The 15,968-nt window shown below is 50.6% G+C and overlaps 1 protein-coding gene across 5 annotated transcripts in view; it reads right to left on the reverse strand.

Moving 5' to 3' along the window:
- Positions 1 to 15,968, reverse strand: part of LPIN1 (lipin 1) — a 125,590-nt gene that overhangs the window by 43,685 nt on the left and 65,937 nt on the right. For all 5 annotated transcript variants that reach the window (XM_004745813.3, XM_004745812.3, XM_004745814.3 and 2 more), the window contains 4 exons: positions 7,290 to 7,490; positions 6,355 to 6,450; positions 2,944 to 3,251; positions 824 to 949 (listed from right to left, as the gene is read on the reverse strand). In XM_004745813.3, the coding sequence (XP_004745870.2) occupies positions 824 to 949; positions 2,944 to 3,251; positions 6,355 to 6,450; positions 7,290 to 7,490 (731 nt within the window). The remainder of the gene's footprint in view (positions 1 to 823; positions 950 to 2,943; positions 3,252 to 6,354; positions 6,451 to 7,289; positions 7,491 to 15,968) is intronic.

Raw genomic sequence — 15,968 nt, forward strand, 5'->3', positions numbered from 1 at the left:
TAAAATCTTAAAAAAAAAAAAAAAAAAAAAGAAGACGAAGAATCCAAGGATGTCCCTGTCACTAAGATCGGGGTTTCTCAAGTTCTTTCCATTGTTCGCTTACCCCCAGACAGCTGAGGCTTTTTCCCTGTCATGGTCCTCCGTCCACTGTGACCCTTTAATACCACAGATGGACTCCGTATTTGCTTACGTGTGAGGGCCCATGGGAGCCACAAGCCATTATAATACCTAAGAACTCTCTGCTGCCCAAGAGCCAATTTTTGCCCTAATGGGGGTGATACAGCCCCTGCTGAGGACACCCGGTTTAGATCTGCCCCCTCCCTGGTTCTTCTGAGAAGGGCTCACATATTCTCAGAGGTCTCACTGACTACCTGTCCCTGGGTCTTTGGGATGGCAATCCACAGCCTGAGCAGGTCTGATTCTCCAAGTTTCTACCCCAACTCTAGGGCATCGTCAGAGTTTTTTTCAGGGAAATATTCCTGGTTTCAGCAGAAGGGGTTAAGCACGGGGAGAAGGCGTCATTCTAACAGCTCAGAACCATCTTGGTGGCTCCAGAATCGTACTGGAGGGCTAAGTGTCAAGAAAGGCTCAACCACCTGTTTTCTCCTGCTGACAATCAGCACTAAGGAACTGGAGAGGCTTTTCTTTCAAGGTCACCTGCGGGGAGTGAAGAGCCAGATTTACAGCTTGATTATGACATCAGAAGTTTATGGTCTGCACGTGTCCTTTTTCAATCCGAATCTATACCTCTTACTCTAACCCGCATTTTTTCACTTTTTACTGATATTTCACTATTATTAGACACGTTCCCCCAGCAACTCACCTGGCGCTGGGTGACCACTCTCTATCAGAATTAGGGTACGATGCTGACTGAGGGTAAGTCATGATTGGGGAAGGGCTTTCCTTAGAAACATCTTCTTGGAATACAGGTATATCATTAGGAAGAGTTCTGGAGGGGAAAAAAAAAAAGAAGAAAAAGACTAAAGTCAAAGAATTATTAGTGATTATGTGCGACAGATTCATAATGAAGGCAAGTTTCCCTTTTACCTTGATTAGCTAAGTTCTTTGTCAATGAACACGATCTCTTTCTGACCCACCCAGGCATACTGGAGGCAGTAAGGAGGGAAAGCATGACACACAGGCACGCGTCAATGTGTTTGTGCTTTGGTTGGATTATAAAGCTCATTAAAACGACTGCATTCGGGGCGCCTGGGTGGCTCAGTGGGTTAAGCCTCTGCCTCGGCTCAAGTCATGATCTCAGGGTCCTGGGATCGAGCCCCACATCGGGCTCTCTGCTCAGCAGGGGGCCTGTTTCTCTCTGACTCTCTGCCTATTTGTAATCTCTATCAAATAAATAAATAAAATCTTTAAAAAAAAAAAAAAGACTCTATTCAAGTCTCTGGGCTGACAGACGTGTGTAAAGGTGACCCTGCTGGTCATGTTACACCGCGGCCCCGAAACGGACCCAGGAGGCTGAAAAGTCTTGCTGTCACAGGAGGCTGCCAAGTGAATGACCACACACAGACAATCCTTCACCTAGCAGAACAAATAAATGATATAAACCAAATGACTCTAATAATGACAAAACGACTGCAAAGCTACCTTGTTTCAGGTAGAGTGCACTAATAACAAAAATATAATTACCTCTTGCAGTCACACAGAGGCTGTCGGTCCGTACTTCTGATGTTCCCTGAAATATCCCTCACTAAGTTCTGGAACTAAAAGCCATGCAGGGACTACAACTATAATAAGCCCAACCACTAGTTTCTGAGCCTACAGCAGATTAGAGGCTATAGTGAGGAAACGTGTCACCGCCAGTTCGCCTGTATTTTTAGCCAGCGGGGAAAGAAGTCCTAACCTGAATAATGAAGCAGAACAGCAGTCCTGATGTTCCCGATCCCTTTCTCATGTTAACAAGATACAAAATGACTATCAAAAATTATACTGAATTTTAGGGGCGCCTGAGTGGCTCAGTCAGTGAAGTTTCCTACTCTTGATTTCGGCTCAAGTCGTGATCTCAGGGCCGTGAGATTGAGCCCTGCATCAGGCTCTGCGCTCAGCAGGAAGTCTGCCTGACAGTCTCTCTCTCCCTCAACAACACCCCCATTAAAAACAAAACAAAACAAAACAAAAAAAAACTGAATTACATAAAGATCTGAAATATCAAATATACTTTACAAATGAGTTTTGTCTTAAAATTGGCCATTTTCACTAAAATAGTAATACACAGAAACCGAATTTCACCACCCAGGTAAAAGCAAAGACGACCATGAAACCTCGAGCCTAGTCAGAACTGGAAAGGAAAAGTCTGCTTGGAGAGACAACTGGTCACGTTCTGCACATCCTTATAACCTGAAAGCTGTCACAGATTAGTCCCCAGCCACACATCATCCCAAAGGCCGGGACTTCAGTCAGGGCCCAAATAAGAGCAAGCAGGCTCTGAAACAGGGTTTCGTGCATGAAGTATTCGTTTGCTTGCTTCTCTGTCCCTCGGTTCCGTCCTAGATGCTGAGGCGGCCAGACGAGGACCGACCACCTTGTAGCTGTAAGCCAGCTCAGATGTTTCTGCCCCTTGAGGTTGGGGCCACAGAGTTCTAACACTCAGTCTAAGATGCATTCACATAAGAATAAGGAACACTGGGCACCTGGGGGGCTCAATCGGTAAGCCTTTACCTTCAGCTCAGGTCACATCCCAGGGTCCTGGGATCGACCCCCGGGGTCAGGCCCTGCTCAGCAGGGAGCCTGCTTCTCCCCCTCCCTCCCTTTCTGCCCCTCCCCCTGCTCACGCTTGCCCTCTCTCTCTCTCTCTAATAAATAAATAAAATCTTTTAAAAAGGGAAAAAAAGAATAAGGAATACTGGGGCGAAAAACAAGTTGTGAGAATCATCTCAGAGAACAAACGCGCCTGACCCCACACAGGCCCCAGCTTTCACGCACGTTTACCTGCTACTGTCCAGGGGGTCAGCCTGGTCATCCGAGCTCATCTCTATGGGAAACATGTCCTCGTCCTCAGACGTGTTCGTGTTGTCGTCTCTTTTCAGGGTGTCCAGCTGCGACTTTCTCCTCCGTTTCCTTCTCTTCTTCACTAAAGAGCTGCTCGAAGCGGCCTCACTGGGAGGCAAGGCCTGGGCGGACGTGCTGGGGTCCAGGCTTCTGATCCTGTCTACAGAGTTCCTCTTCAGCTGACTCTCCATGCGCGAGGCCCCCTCCGACAGGATGGGGGAGGTGGCCAGGTACGTGGGGATCACCTCCTGAAGGGCAGAAGAAAGACTTCAAAGAGCCTTATTAATTTGGGTTTAAGGGGCAAGGGGTGCCAAAGGCTGGCCAGTGTTCCTTCAGGAGAGCGAGCGCCCTCGGGGAGGGCTATGTGGGGCGGCGGGACCAGCGGTCATGGCCACCGCGGGCTGGAGGCAGCACCAGATCCGGATAGCCAACCACGAATCAGCAATGCACTCTACGGCATTTTGTATCGAGTCCCACATTTTTGTAATTATAGCAAAGCAAGGTAATGAGTGATTTCAGGGCACCCAAAGTGTTTGAAGTATCCACAGTAAAGAGAGAAAAATGAGCTTTGGATCATCACATTACCTGGGAACTGGGCTCAACTTTGCATTTCAGTGCAGGGGAAGGGGGTGAGTGTATATGGTGGCGTGTGTGGGTATGTGTATGTGCCTGCACATGTTTGCATGTAAAAGAGAGAATTGTATACATTTTTTAATATGCACTGAATTAAGATGATAGTAATTAAAAACAAAAATACAGCTGACACCCCCACCCCAAGTGCCTGCCTACACCAGAGCCATCCAGGTATTCGGCCGTTAGTCAATTCGATACCGACTCTCCTCTTAAAAACTAAAGGAAAAAATACATGGCAGGTCCATTTAAGTTGTTTAATAATGATTTACCATATAAGTTGTCTAATAAGGTATAATAATCATCTAAAAACTATAACAATCATTTTCTTATTATTATTACTATTTATATTAATAATTACAGCTCATAATTATAGGTAATAATTATTATTAATCATTTTTATTATTGGTTTATTTATTAGGAGACACTTGGTAACAAGAAGGAAAGAACATATACAAAGGAGAAGAGAGAAACAGAACCCCCCTGCTAACCCCTTACAGCAGGTTCGAGAACACTCGAGGTGCTACAGGTGTGCAGAGAACATCTGAGACCAAGCCTTGGGCTGGGAGGTGAGAGGTCATCTCGACCAGCTGCTCAATGGGCCAAACCCAGAAGAAAGGCCGACAGTGCCGACACGAGGTTAAAAGCAAAGAAAGGTCTCCACATGGGCAGGGAAGGGGCAAAGCTCCATAGGCAGAGGGGGCCTGGATCCTGGGGCACTCAGGTGATGAGGAACACAGGCTTCTCCAACTTGCAGCAGCCTTCCAGGGTAGCCAGGGCCATCCCTAAGGGGCAGAACATACCCAGCCCCGCCCCCCGAAGCCCCGCCGCGCCCCCAGGCACCCTTCAGGCCAGCAGAGCAGGCTCCAGCCCCTGCAGCTTCCATGGAAGCCTGGCCCAAAACGCTTCTTCAACTCCCACAGTGTAAAATCTGTCCAAGCTAAGGGACAACAGAAATTTGGAAGGCAAGCATCCATCTGAGATGGCAAGAATTAATAATTACAAATGAGTGACTCTCAGAGCCGGCCCTGCGGACAGGGACATAATTACAGAAGTCGGGGGCACAGGCCGAGGATGCTGGTCCTCCCGTTACATCACACCTTTGAGGAGACCAAAAAGAGGAGGAGCCTGGGACCATTTTATTCTGAAACTGAAACCATGTGCATTCTTTTGACCCTGTAGCTTTTTAGCTGTTCCTTTGGCATCACGCTATCTTCCTGTAAAAGAACTAGTCTAAGTGGATTTTCTTGAGGAATCCCAACACAGCATCCCTTCCACATTTTCTCGAAGAAGTTAAGAGTGAAAAAGCGATTTCTCTAAGAAGAAAACATCGGGATAAATCTTCATGACCTTGGATTTGGCAAAGGATTCTTCGGCAGAATGCCAAGGGCAGAAGCCACAAAAGGATTAAAAAAACTGGACTTCATCAAAATGTAAAAGTTTTATGTTTCAAGGAATATCATCAAGCAAGCAAAGACATCCATGACAAACTAATCATAAAAAGACAAAAACCCATCACAAAAAGATCTGAACAGATTTTTCTCCAAAGAACAAATACAAACGGCCAGCCAGCCTGTGAAGAGATGCTCGGCTCACCAGTCATCAGGGAGACGCACGGCAGCGCCCCGGTGAGACGTCCCTGCTCGCCCCGAGGACAGCTAGACCCGCGGTCCAGGGCAGGTGGCCATGAGAATGTGGACAAGCGCGAAGCCAATGCCCTGCTTGTGGGCACGTCAAATGGAGCGGCCGTTCCTCGAACATGGAACACACCGCTAGCATGTGACGGGGAGCTTCTGCTCCTGGGTGCGGACCCAAGAGAAACAAAGCCATTTGTCCACGCAAAAACTTGCGCAGGAACGCTCACAGCGGCATCCTTCCTGACAGCCAAAAGGTGGACACGACCCAGATGTCCACGAGCCCACAAAAGGGCAAACCAGTGTGGTGCGCGGACACCATGGGCGATGATGCAGCCCCACAGAGGGATGAAGCCCGGAGCCCGGCGACGGGACGGGCGAGCCCCGAAAGCTTCATGAGAAGGGAAGGGAGCCAGGCGCGATGACAACACACTTGGGACTGCGTTCGTGGGGAAGCTCGGAACAGGGAAACTGAGAGAAACAGAAAGTGAAGGAGAGGTTACTGAGGGCACAGGAAGGTGACGGGGCGGGGGCTTGGGGGATACAGGGAAGCGACAGCTATAGGGCACAGGGTTTCTTCTTGGGCCGATGAAAATGTCCTAAAATTGACCGTGCGACATCTCTTTGGAGAAACCTGAAAACCCCCAAACTGTACATTTGCAACAGAGAAAGCGTACAGTACACAAACTGTATCTTAGTAGAGCTGTTAAAATTGTTTTAAATTACAAAAAATGAAAGTGATGTGGTTACACACTACACAAAAATTAGAACGTTCAGCCCTCTGAGACCTGACATGCCAGAGTAACCTGGGTGTTTTGGACGACAGCTCGGCGTGATCCGGTTCCCGTCTCCTCGGAGACAGCAGGAGGAAGCAGGCCAGGACGGCGGGGTCTCGGACACGGCTCGCACCCACCCCGTGGGGCTCCCAGATCCCCGGTACAGGTCAGCAGCCACGCTTCTCTGCTGCGACGGTCTACAAGGCCCCGCAGCAGTGTCACTTCTCCACACAAACTTCCGCTGGGCCCTCTAGAGAAGCATCGCTCAAAACTCAAAACTAGGAAGTCCCAGTGGCCGCCGGTCTCCTTACCTGATCATTATCGGTCTCTTGAACAAAAAATGCTTCTCCGTTATCTCCCAATTTCATGTGCAAATCCACGGACTCCCCGTTGATTTCTATGTCAACCTGAAGGAAAAACACGCTTGACTCAAACAGGAAACCTCGAGGGGGTGCCCTGCCTTTGTACACATCTCCTTTACCCACAAACGCCCCAAACGATGGCACAGTTCCCCGTCTCAGTCAGGCAAGCCATCAGAAACGGCGTCTACCTGCCCCAGCGCCGACCCCGCGCAGAGGTGCCCCGTGCAGGACCGGCTCCTGGAACGTCTGCACCCAGGTCAGGACACGGGGGCCCCCGGCTCCTTTCCCCTGGAGAGGGTCACCCCGCATCCAGCAGCTATGTTGTGGAGCTACTCAGGCCACACGGACGTGCCATGTGTAGGCGTCATGGCCACGAGCCTCAGGTGACAGCCCAGCCAGGAGACCCCAGGCCAGCGAGGGACAGCATCTTTGGACAGGTCTTCTGGCCGAGGCTCCAGAGGGCAACGGGCAGAGACAAACAAGCCCTGCCGCCCTTGGTCTGAATGTCTGACTCACACAAATCACAAGCTTAATAACTAGCTGATTTTTGCCCCATGTCTTGGAATAATTTAACACAATTCGAGTTAGTACTTATCAATTCAGTGACCAGTCCTTCCCAGGGTGAAGCCACAGCTCCGGAGGCCTAAAGCTCTGTCCAAAGACAGAAACATGAGGGGCGTCTGAGGGGCTCAGTTAGCAAAGCATCTGACTTTGGCTCAGCGGGGAGCCTGCTTCCCCCTCTATCTCTGCCTGCTGCTCTGCCTACTGTGACCTCTCTCTCTGTGTCAGATAAATAAATAAAATCTTCAAAGGCAAAAACACGATGATTTTAGGTTTTAGAGAGAGAGCCTGGCCCCCCAGGCCACTGGGTCCTATGCTCTCACCACTTTCTCTCGGGAGCGCAGGACCCCCATCTTCCCAAAGCGCACGTGGAAGGGCGAGCACTGGAGGCTCCCGTTGGGCTGGCGGACGACGATGATATCGATGCATCCCGACAGGGTGGCAGGATTCAGCCCCTTGTAGAGTTCCTTCACGGTGACGAACACCTGGCCTGCCAGCTGCCCCACGTAATTCATGGTTTGAGTCTAGAAAGAGAGACAGACCCACCGTCGGTTAATTCCAGGAAGGCCGTCTGTCCGGAGCCAGTCCTGATGAACTTGCCGTCGTCACACTCGCTCGACGGCCACACCTCGTTCAGACCCTACTGTTCCATGGGATGGGCTCCACGACGTCCACCCCCACCACCCGTCTACTCCACCCCCGTCAGCCAGCCCACCAACCCCCACCCTGTCGACGCCAGGAAGCCTCATCCCGGAGGGCGCTGGGCTCTTCCCCTCCGCGGCCCCGGCCCCTGCTCAGCCGTGCCCTGCTCTGTCGTCGCGTGCAGGTTTTACAGCTAAATCTGAAGACTCATGAGAAAAGAGACACACTTTATACCTCTTGGGCTCTAGCCCCCACCATGCCAAATAGAGTCGGCATTCAAAAACAGTAACTGGAAAAAAAAATGGGTAGTTCCACTTGAGAAGGAGAAAAACTGAGTCTTATCTGGAACAATTTCCATCCTGGTCTCGGTCTGCCTAATCAGATTCTGCCCCACGGCGGCTCCAGGGGAAACACGGGCTCTGCTTCCATGTGTCTGTCCGGCTAACCGTGTGTCTGTCCGGCTGCGCAACCAAGGGCCAGTCAGCACACATCCGGCATCTACTCTCCACCCGGCCTGGTACTGGCCACGCCGAGATCAGTAAGACGGCATCCCTGGCCTCTGACGGGACTCGCAGGCTCGTGAAGGAGACAGAAGTAAAACACGGGGAAGTGAAGTCCACGTCCGTGGGGCTGCGTCTGTTCGAAGCCGTCAGGAGGGGCCACAGCCGAGGGAGGCGGACAGCACATGGAAGGGGCTGCAGCGGGCGAGGAGGGGGCAGACGCCCGCGGGGACGGTGCCCAGGAGCCCGGCTGGGGGCTGTGCCTGCCACGGACAAGCAGGGAAGGATGGAGTTCGCGCCACGTTGGGAGGCCCGGACGTTTCTAAGGAGCAACGTGAAGCCACTGCAGACTCGGGAACAACAAAATGATGATTTGACCCATGAGCTCAAAAATGCCTCGCGGCAAAAGCGTACAGACCGGCAAGAAGGGAAAGACAGCCGGAAGACTACGCGGTGCTGTTGGCGATGGTGCCGATGAGAGGACGCCAGCCCGCGAGGAGGCAGAAAGAGGGAGGTGGAGAGACAGCTGGAGAGATGCTTGGGGCCAGAGGACCCAGTGAGCTGGCGCCACGCTCTGGCCCCCACGACCGCCTCGGTGACCGTCCTTCCCTGCTCCACTGTCCACCCCGGAAGACCCCACTCTCTGGCTCCATGGTCTGGCCCTGTCACGTGCCGCAATGAGACTCGGACACCTCAGAGTGGCCCGCAGCCCAGAAGGGTCAACCCTGCAGGCTTCCTCTGCCACTCGCTCCTCCTTGCTCTGCCTCACTGGACCTCCTGCCCTGGGAGGAGCCTGTCCTCAGGGGACCTGTCTTCAAGGGACCAGTGCTCAGGCGACCTGCCTTGGGAGGTGCCTGTCCTCAGAAGTGTCTGCCCTCACTCGGGGTGACTGCCTCAGGGTGCGGCTCGCTTGGGGCTGCCTCCTCGCCAGCCCAGTTTAGCTGACCCCACAGGTTGGCCCAGGCAAAGCCGCTCCCCTCTCCTCTCGGTGCACTTAACACTTCGGTGGCCTCCTGAGGTCCACCGTCTGAGCATGAAAGGTCTGCACACTGTGACTTCCGGTCGCTGGATCCCAAGACCTCACCCTCTCTCCCAACCATCACGCCCTGATTCTTCAAGGTCACCAGCTACCCGACATGGGGACGCGAGGGACCCTGCTGACCCCACTCACCGCGGGTCCCTTACAACAATCCCAGCGGCCACCTCCTTGCTGTGCACACTGTCCCTGACCTATCGGCACAGTTTGGTTCTGTGCACTTTCTCGCTTGGATGTGTCTCTATTTCGCCGTGTGGTTTTCCTGTCACTTGGCGAAGCCAGGTTGTCCTTGAGGCCGACGATCAAGACTTGTCTTTGTCAGTTAAAAAACCGAAAACTACTTTTCATCAGCCTCACCTCAACCCCTGTGACATAAGCAGCAGTGAGTTAGCATCCCCACTTCACAAATAAGAAAACTGAGGCTTCCAGGTGGTTGGTCACGAGCCCTGCACACCATGCCCAAACATGAACCGCTGATTCAAGGCTAAATTAGAAGCGGCCAGAGCCCTAAAAGCAATGACAAAACCTACAAAGAACCCAAGAAAGCCCTCATGGCTCATTTTACAATCTTAAATGACCCTCCGTGGATTGGTGGACCCATCTCCCTGGGACGAGCGACAAGCAGACCCTCCGTGAACACCAGCACAGATGCGCCCGGGCCAGTCGCCCTTGGACAGACTTGCGCCCGGCGCTCTTTCTCCCACCACCAACGCAAGTCACAGGAAGGCAAGATCAGAAAATCACGCAACTTCCGCATCTGTGAGCAAGCTAACTAATTCAGGCAAACCGGGACAGGAGACAGTTCCGAAAAGAAGAACAACGCAAAAAAGGATTCCTATGACCCTGATATTCCTTTTTTGTGTTTGGGGTTTTTGTGATTTTTTTTTTTTTTGGAAAGCTTTATGCCCAATGTGGGGCTTGAACTCACGACCCCAACATCAAGCATGGTGTGTCCTACTGTCTGAGTCTGCCAGGCGCCAGGAACCCTGACACTTCTAACAGAGAATCATTTTACAAGAAAAAAAAAATTGTCACATCAATGTTCAACGTAGATCTTAACCTCCGGTGCTTACCGACAGGGGTCAGCCTCTAACCCTGCGGCAAAGCACGGCGGTAGGAACAATATTTTTGTAGATTCCTTCCTCGTGACCTTGTGCTCCTTGATTGTCACAACACTGTAGGTACGAGGCCTTTCACACCAGTGAACTAAAGGACAAGCAAAAGTGCAAGGGCACAGGCTGGGCCCGAAGCCACCTCTGTTTTGGTTCCACAGCCCCCCTCCTGCTTCGCGACCCTCAGCTGTGGGCCACACTGGTCCCTGAGTGACAGGTGACCGTCTCCTGCAGCGAGGCTCGAACCCGTGCCCACGCCCTTGCCGCTGCTCACGCAGCCCCGAGGACCCACTGGCCAGCATACTGTAGTCACAGCCAAAAGCAAGCTCGTGACTGGAGAGTGTGACCACGTGTCCGCGTCCCAGCCGCTCATCTGTAAGACGAGGACGTTAGCGTGATGACCCACAAGATCCAATTCCAGCTCCGACTGGCCCGAAATGAAGCCTGAAGGGGCATCTTTAATAATTCAAGCTAAATGGGGCTCTGCTCTCTTGTCCTCACAGCAAAGTGTCCCTCTCCCCATCAGTGATCAAATTCAAAGTTATTGCACAGAGTCAGAAGATTTCAAAGGGGCATGACTCTGGGTTGTTATTCTGAAAGCCTCGTTTGAAAGGAATAAGGCCAGAAATGGCAAGTGACAGGCAGCGCTCCCCCCCTTGCAGAGATGGACTCTGACTTCCCAGTTCCTGGTCCTGCGATCTTCCCTCCGTGCGTGCCACGGGGGCAGCCTGCCGTGGTTCTCCCACCACGAATAACTGAAAGTTGTTTTGATTATCTTTAGCTACTCCCTCTGTTGAGCAACTTAGAGGCAGGGCATCTGTTCCAAAATTCTTAACAAAGGATGACAGGGTCACAGCCCCACCTGGCACTATAGTCCCAGAAACTGTCCTCAGCACCAGCAGCGGCTGCTCTAACTGACCACCTGGACGGCACTCTCTCAAGCACAGGAAGAGGCAGGAAGGGTTGGCAGGGCTCGGAAGAAATTGGAACCCATATGCAGGGTTTTTAGCGGACTGTTGGTAGGAATGCAAAAATGGTGCGGCTCTATGTATGGAACAGTACAGAACACAGTTCTTCCGAAGATCAAAAATAGAATTACCATATGACCCAACCATTCCACTTCTAAATATATATCCAAGAAAAGCAAAAGCAGGGTCTCAAAAAGATATCTGCACACCCCTGATCACAGAAGCGTTCTCGCAACGGCCAAAAGGTAGAAACCACCCAAGTGCTCATCGATGGATGAACTGAGAAATAAAATGTAGTACAGACACACCACGGGCCAGGAGTCAGCCTTAAAGAGGAAGGAAATTCTGACATACATTACATATGCAACAGGGATAAACCCAGAGGATACCATGCTAAGACAAATAAGACAGTCACAAAAGAATTAATACCAGATGTAGGATTTTCCTATGTAAACCCCTAGAAACCAGGAGTGGATCTGAGATTACCAGGGACCGCGGGGAGGAAGGAAGGGGTTAATGGGTTAGAGCTTCACTGGGGAGAGGAAACAGAAGCTGGAGCCCGATGGTGGCAGGCCAGCAACAGCAGGAACTGCGCTCACACAAAGTGTACTGAAATGTGCACTTACAAATGAGTAAGACGGTAACCATTTATGTTACGTGTGTGTGACCACCGTTGGGGAGGGGGTGAGGGTGGACGCTGAACTAACCAGAACTGATTTCAGGAAGGCGACTACTGTTTGCTTGGGCCCAGGAGGCCTGAGACAGGCTTTCAGGGAAGGGGGCACCAGTTCAGCCCCGGCACCTGCTCTGCTGAGGGGTGCAGGCAAGTTGGGGGCAAGCATGGCTCGTCTTCATCTCCGCTCTTCAGGATGTTTTCTAAAGAAGCGCTGGGCAAAAGCTGGACGAATACAAGACGAGACCGGCTGGACACCAGCTCCCAGTTCACTGGCTCAGTTCCGTCGGGAGGAAAAGGCTCAAGGAAGAAGCTAATCGGATGTACCTAAAGAAGCCGGACAAGCCAGCCTCAGATGCACACTCCCTGCACCTGCCCCTTAATCCCACGACTGCCGTGTCTCCCGCGCTCACAGACACAGGATGCGCCGGGAGGGCAGCACTGGGAAGCAGAAAGCATCTTAACTGCCTGCAGAGTCACCAAAGTACGACCTGAAAAGAACGAAACAAAATGCTTCCACATCCAGGTGAACAGCTCTGAGGTCCCGCCTCTGCATTCACCCCGAACCAAATTACTTCCAGATTTGCTGATTTCAGTCTCCACATTGGGCAAGCAATGGCTGCTTCCCCGACAGGGCCTCATTTATCACATGAAACAGGATTCCTCTACTTATTCCAGCTTTTCAAGGACAGATGAGCCAAACCTCACAAACACCTCCTTCTGGCCAAACAAGGGTTCTCTAAAAGGTACTGTGGATTATCAGAGCAGTTCTGAAATTAGGAAACATGTAAACACATGTATCCGTATATACATATGTATATATATGTATACACACATATATACACACATATATATATACACAAACACATATATAATTAATATATTTATTTTAATTATTAATATGTTAGTATATCACTATTATAATTATATACCATATAATTATATACCATTATATATTATTATATTAATACTAATGTTAATATTAATATTAATTATCTATTGTATTATATTATAATTATTAGATATTATACATATATGTGAAATATTTATCAAATATTAAATATCATATAATTATTATGTATAATTTAATTGTATATTATATCATATGTACAACATATATAATGTATTGCTTGGGATGAATGTAATATATATATAATATATATAATGTATTTTATGATATATAATGTAATATATAGTGTGATATATAATTATAATTAATATATAACATAAATATAATGTATTTATATTATAATTGATATATGATTATATGCAGGGTTTTTAGTGTGGTATCTTCTGGCTTTCCAGAACACTCTTTGAGGCTAATTTTCTGAGGCTGTTCCATCTCACGGAAATACCCTCTTTTCAGAGAATCTTCCCTGAGTTGGAAACTCTACAGTTCTTATATTAGAAACAGGCAGATAAAACACTGAGGAACATAAAAATCCAAAACCATAGGTCCACCTGGGATTCTGCTCACAACATTAAAAATAAACAGTGTGTTCAACCTGAACTACATCGACTATTAAATTTGAAGATTTGAATTACTCCAGACGAAGGCTCTTAGCTGTCAGTTCAGAAACTGCTTCTTCTACTCATTTGATCCACAAGTGGATAAAAGTGATTCTAATTCCTCTGCAGTTCTCAGGAAATCCCAGGAAAGGGGCCACACAAACCTCCATGTTCCATTTGCACAGACTTCGTGAGGCACCAAAAACCTTCCCATGAGCAAGCTCGCGTGCTAAGATCTAAGCAACCCGTGCTGCACTCAAGTCCCCCGTTACTGCCCCCTCTCTGAGGAGGAACCGGGGTGCCAGGTCTGCATGACATTCAGAGTGGCGGGACCAGTAACAGGACGAGGGCAGGAGCCCAGGTGGAACCCCGAGACTCCCCCGTTCTCCACTGCATGGAGCCATCCCCCATCTCGGTGCATGACAAACTGGTAATGGGTGCCACCTCGTCAAAGAAAGTCAGCCTTTAGCACAACAGATGGCAATGACTTAGATCCGAATGTCAGAATGTTCAGCCCATGTGGACAGGGTGTCCAGTGCTACAGAGATGATCACAGACTGGAATTAGAGTCAGAATTGCAGACAGGACGTTCCAGAGCCAGTGGCCAAAGCACAGTCTAGGAGATCAAGCTTCCACGGGGAGTCGACTCATTAGAGGGAGTGAGCGCTCCATCGAGGGTGGTCTCATCGAGGAGTCTGAACCACCCTCCCGCCAAAAGGTTGTGGAGGGAATTCAAGAACCCGGTGGTGTTCTAAGTTCATGACCCTGTGACCTGGCCAGAGCAACATGAAATCAAGCCTTCATCCCAAGCAAGAAACCAAGGGTAGTGGGAGGAAGGGGTTTGTTTAGGGATTTTTGTCCCATCACAACAACAGTCCAGAGGTGGAGACCACAAGGTGTACCAGCCACCCTTCGAGCAGCCTGGCAATTCCGGGAATGAGGGAGGCAAGTGTTGCGATGTAAAATCTAGAAGAAATGAAGAACAGCATTTGTTCTCTCCCAGCCACGTCAAGTTCATGAGGGTAACACCCCAGATGAAATTCCCTACAGACACGGTTTAAGTAACAGGCTCGTCAGGCTTTTCTTGCCAAAAATCCAGGCCATGAAACACAAAGGGTAAGAGTCTGGAGCACAGCAACTGCACAAAACTTGGGGTCAGAAGGCCAGGATGAGACCGTCCTCCTCCCAACTTTGTGAGCGCTGTGCACGGGAGCAAGGAACGACGAACACTGTGCCTCTGATGGGACCTCACCAGCTGTCGGCGTGAGCGCGACACAAAACGATGCCCTAGGAAAGGTCTCTGTCCTTGGAACGCTGGGGGCAAACACTACCAGCGTCCTCACCTCCTCTAAGTGACTAGACCCGAGCAGACTCGGCCACTGGCTCTCGAGGCGGTATTTTCACAAGTACCTGGGGCGGGGGGCCAGGGCGGTTAATCAAAACTCAAGGATGAAAAGGTCAAAACGGCCTCCTTTGTGTCCGGAGACTCTTCTGGCTCTTTCATCCTCAGAATGACTCATCACTTCCTGGAACCAGCCCGCCTCCCGAGCACATGCATTCTGCCCCGCTCCCCGCTCTCACGGCAGGTGCTTAGGGAACACCTGGGGCATCTGGTTTTATGGTACATCTGGGGAGCTCCCAGCCCCATGTCAGCCTGGGGTGAGCACACCCCCAACTTTGTGTTCCTGTTATCAGCAGCAGGGACACACCCGGCTACACAGCAAGCTGCCCTCCAGGGCCAGCAGACTTTGACCAATTTCACCCTGGGGTCCCAGCCTTCCAGCTGCTTCGGTGAGAGGAGCGCATCTGAGAGGCTTCTAAACATGCAGACTTTTCCAGCAACACCAGGCAAAGATGATAGAGCAGCAAACCAGTGTGACACAAACCACTGCCTGTTCTCACCCACCACGGAAGGTGGGACAATGCCCTGGTGGGGACAGTAACAGAGTTTAAACTACTTAATTGTTTACCATAACGATGCAAAGGATAGAAGTTTCCCATCTTGCCGAGAAGGAAACCGAGCTCTAGACCTGACGTCACTTGCTCAGGGTCCCGGGGCAGGGAAGGGACAGAACAGCACCAGAATCCAGGTTTAGTCTGTATCCAGCATTGTGACGATCCTACAACCCTTCCGTATGACTGGACGGTCCAATCTATGTGCAGGGCGGCACATACAGGCTTCAAATTCCATATGCAGGAAAGTGTAATACCCAGGACATGCAAATATCTTTGCTGACGCCAACATCAGCCTCAAGAGGTACGTGTGAATAGCTTTCTTTCTTTTTCCTAAGCTAGTGTCTGGTTTGGAAATGGGTCTGCTTGCCCCGGAGATCCGCCTGTGCGTGCCAGTCGGTCCCAGAGTGACTGGCCAGCCTCGCCTCTGCCATCTCCAGATGGCACACAGGTAAAGAGGAGGCCTGAAAGGGGCTCATTCCTTCGCAGTTAAAGAAGAGAAAGGGCAGAGGCCCCTGGGGGGCTCAGGGGGTTGAGCATCTGCCTTCGGCTCAGGTCATGATCCCCCACACCTGGCTCCTTGCTAAGTGGGGAGCCTGATTCTCCCTC

The sequence above is a fragment of the Mustela putorius genome, unplaced genomic scaffold (genome assembly GCF_011764305.1).
Source record: "Mustela putorius furo isolate JIRA1106 unplaced genomic scaffold, ASM1176430v1.1 tig00000813_pilon_pilon_pilon, whole genome shotgun sequence".
Taxonomy (NCBI): domain Eukaryota; kingdom Metazoa; phylum Chordata; class Mammalia; order Carnivora; family Mustelidae; genus Mustela; species Mustela putorius.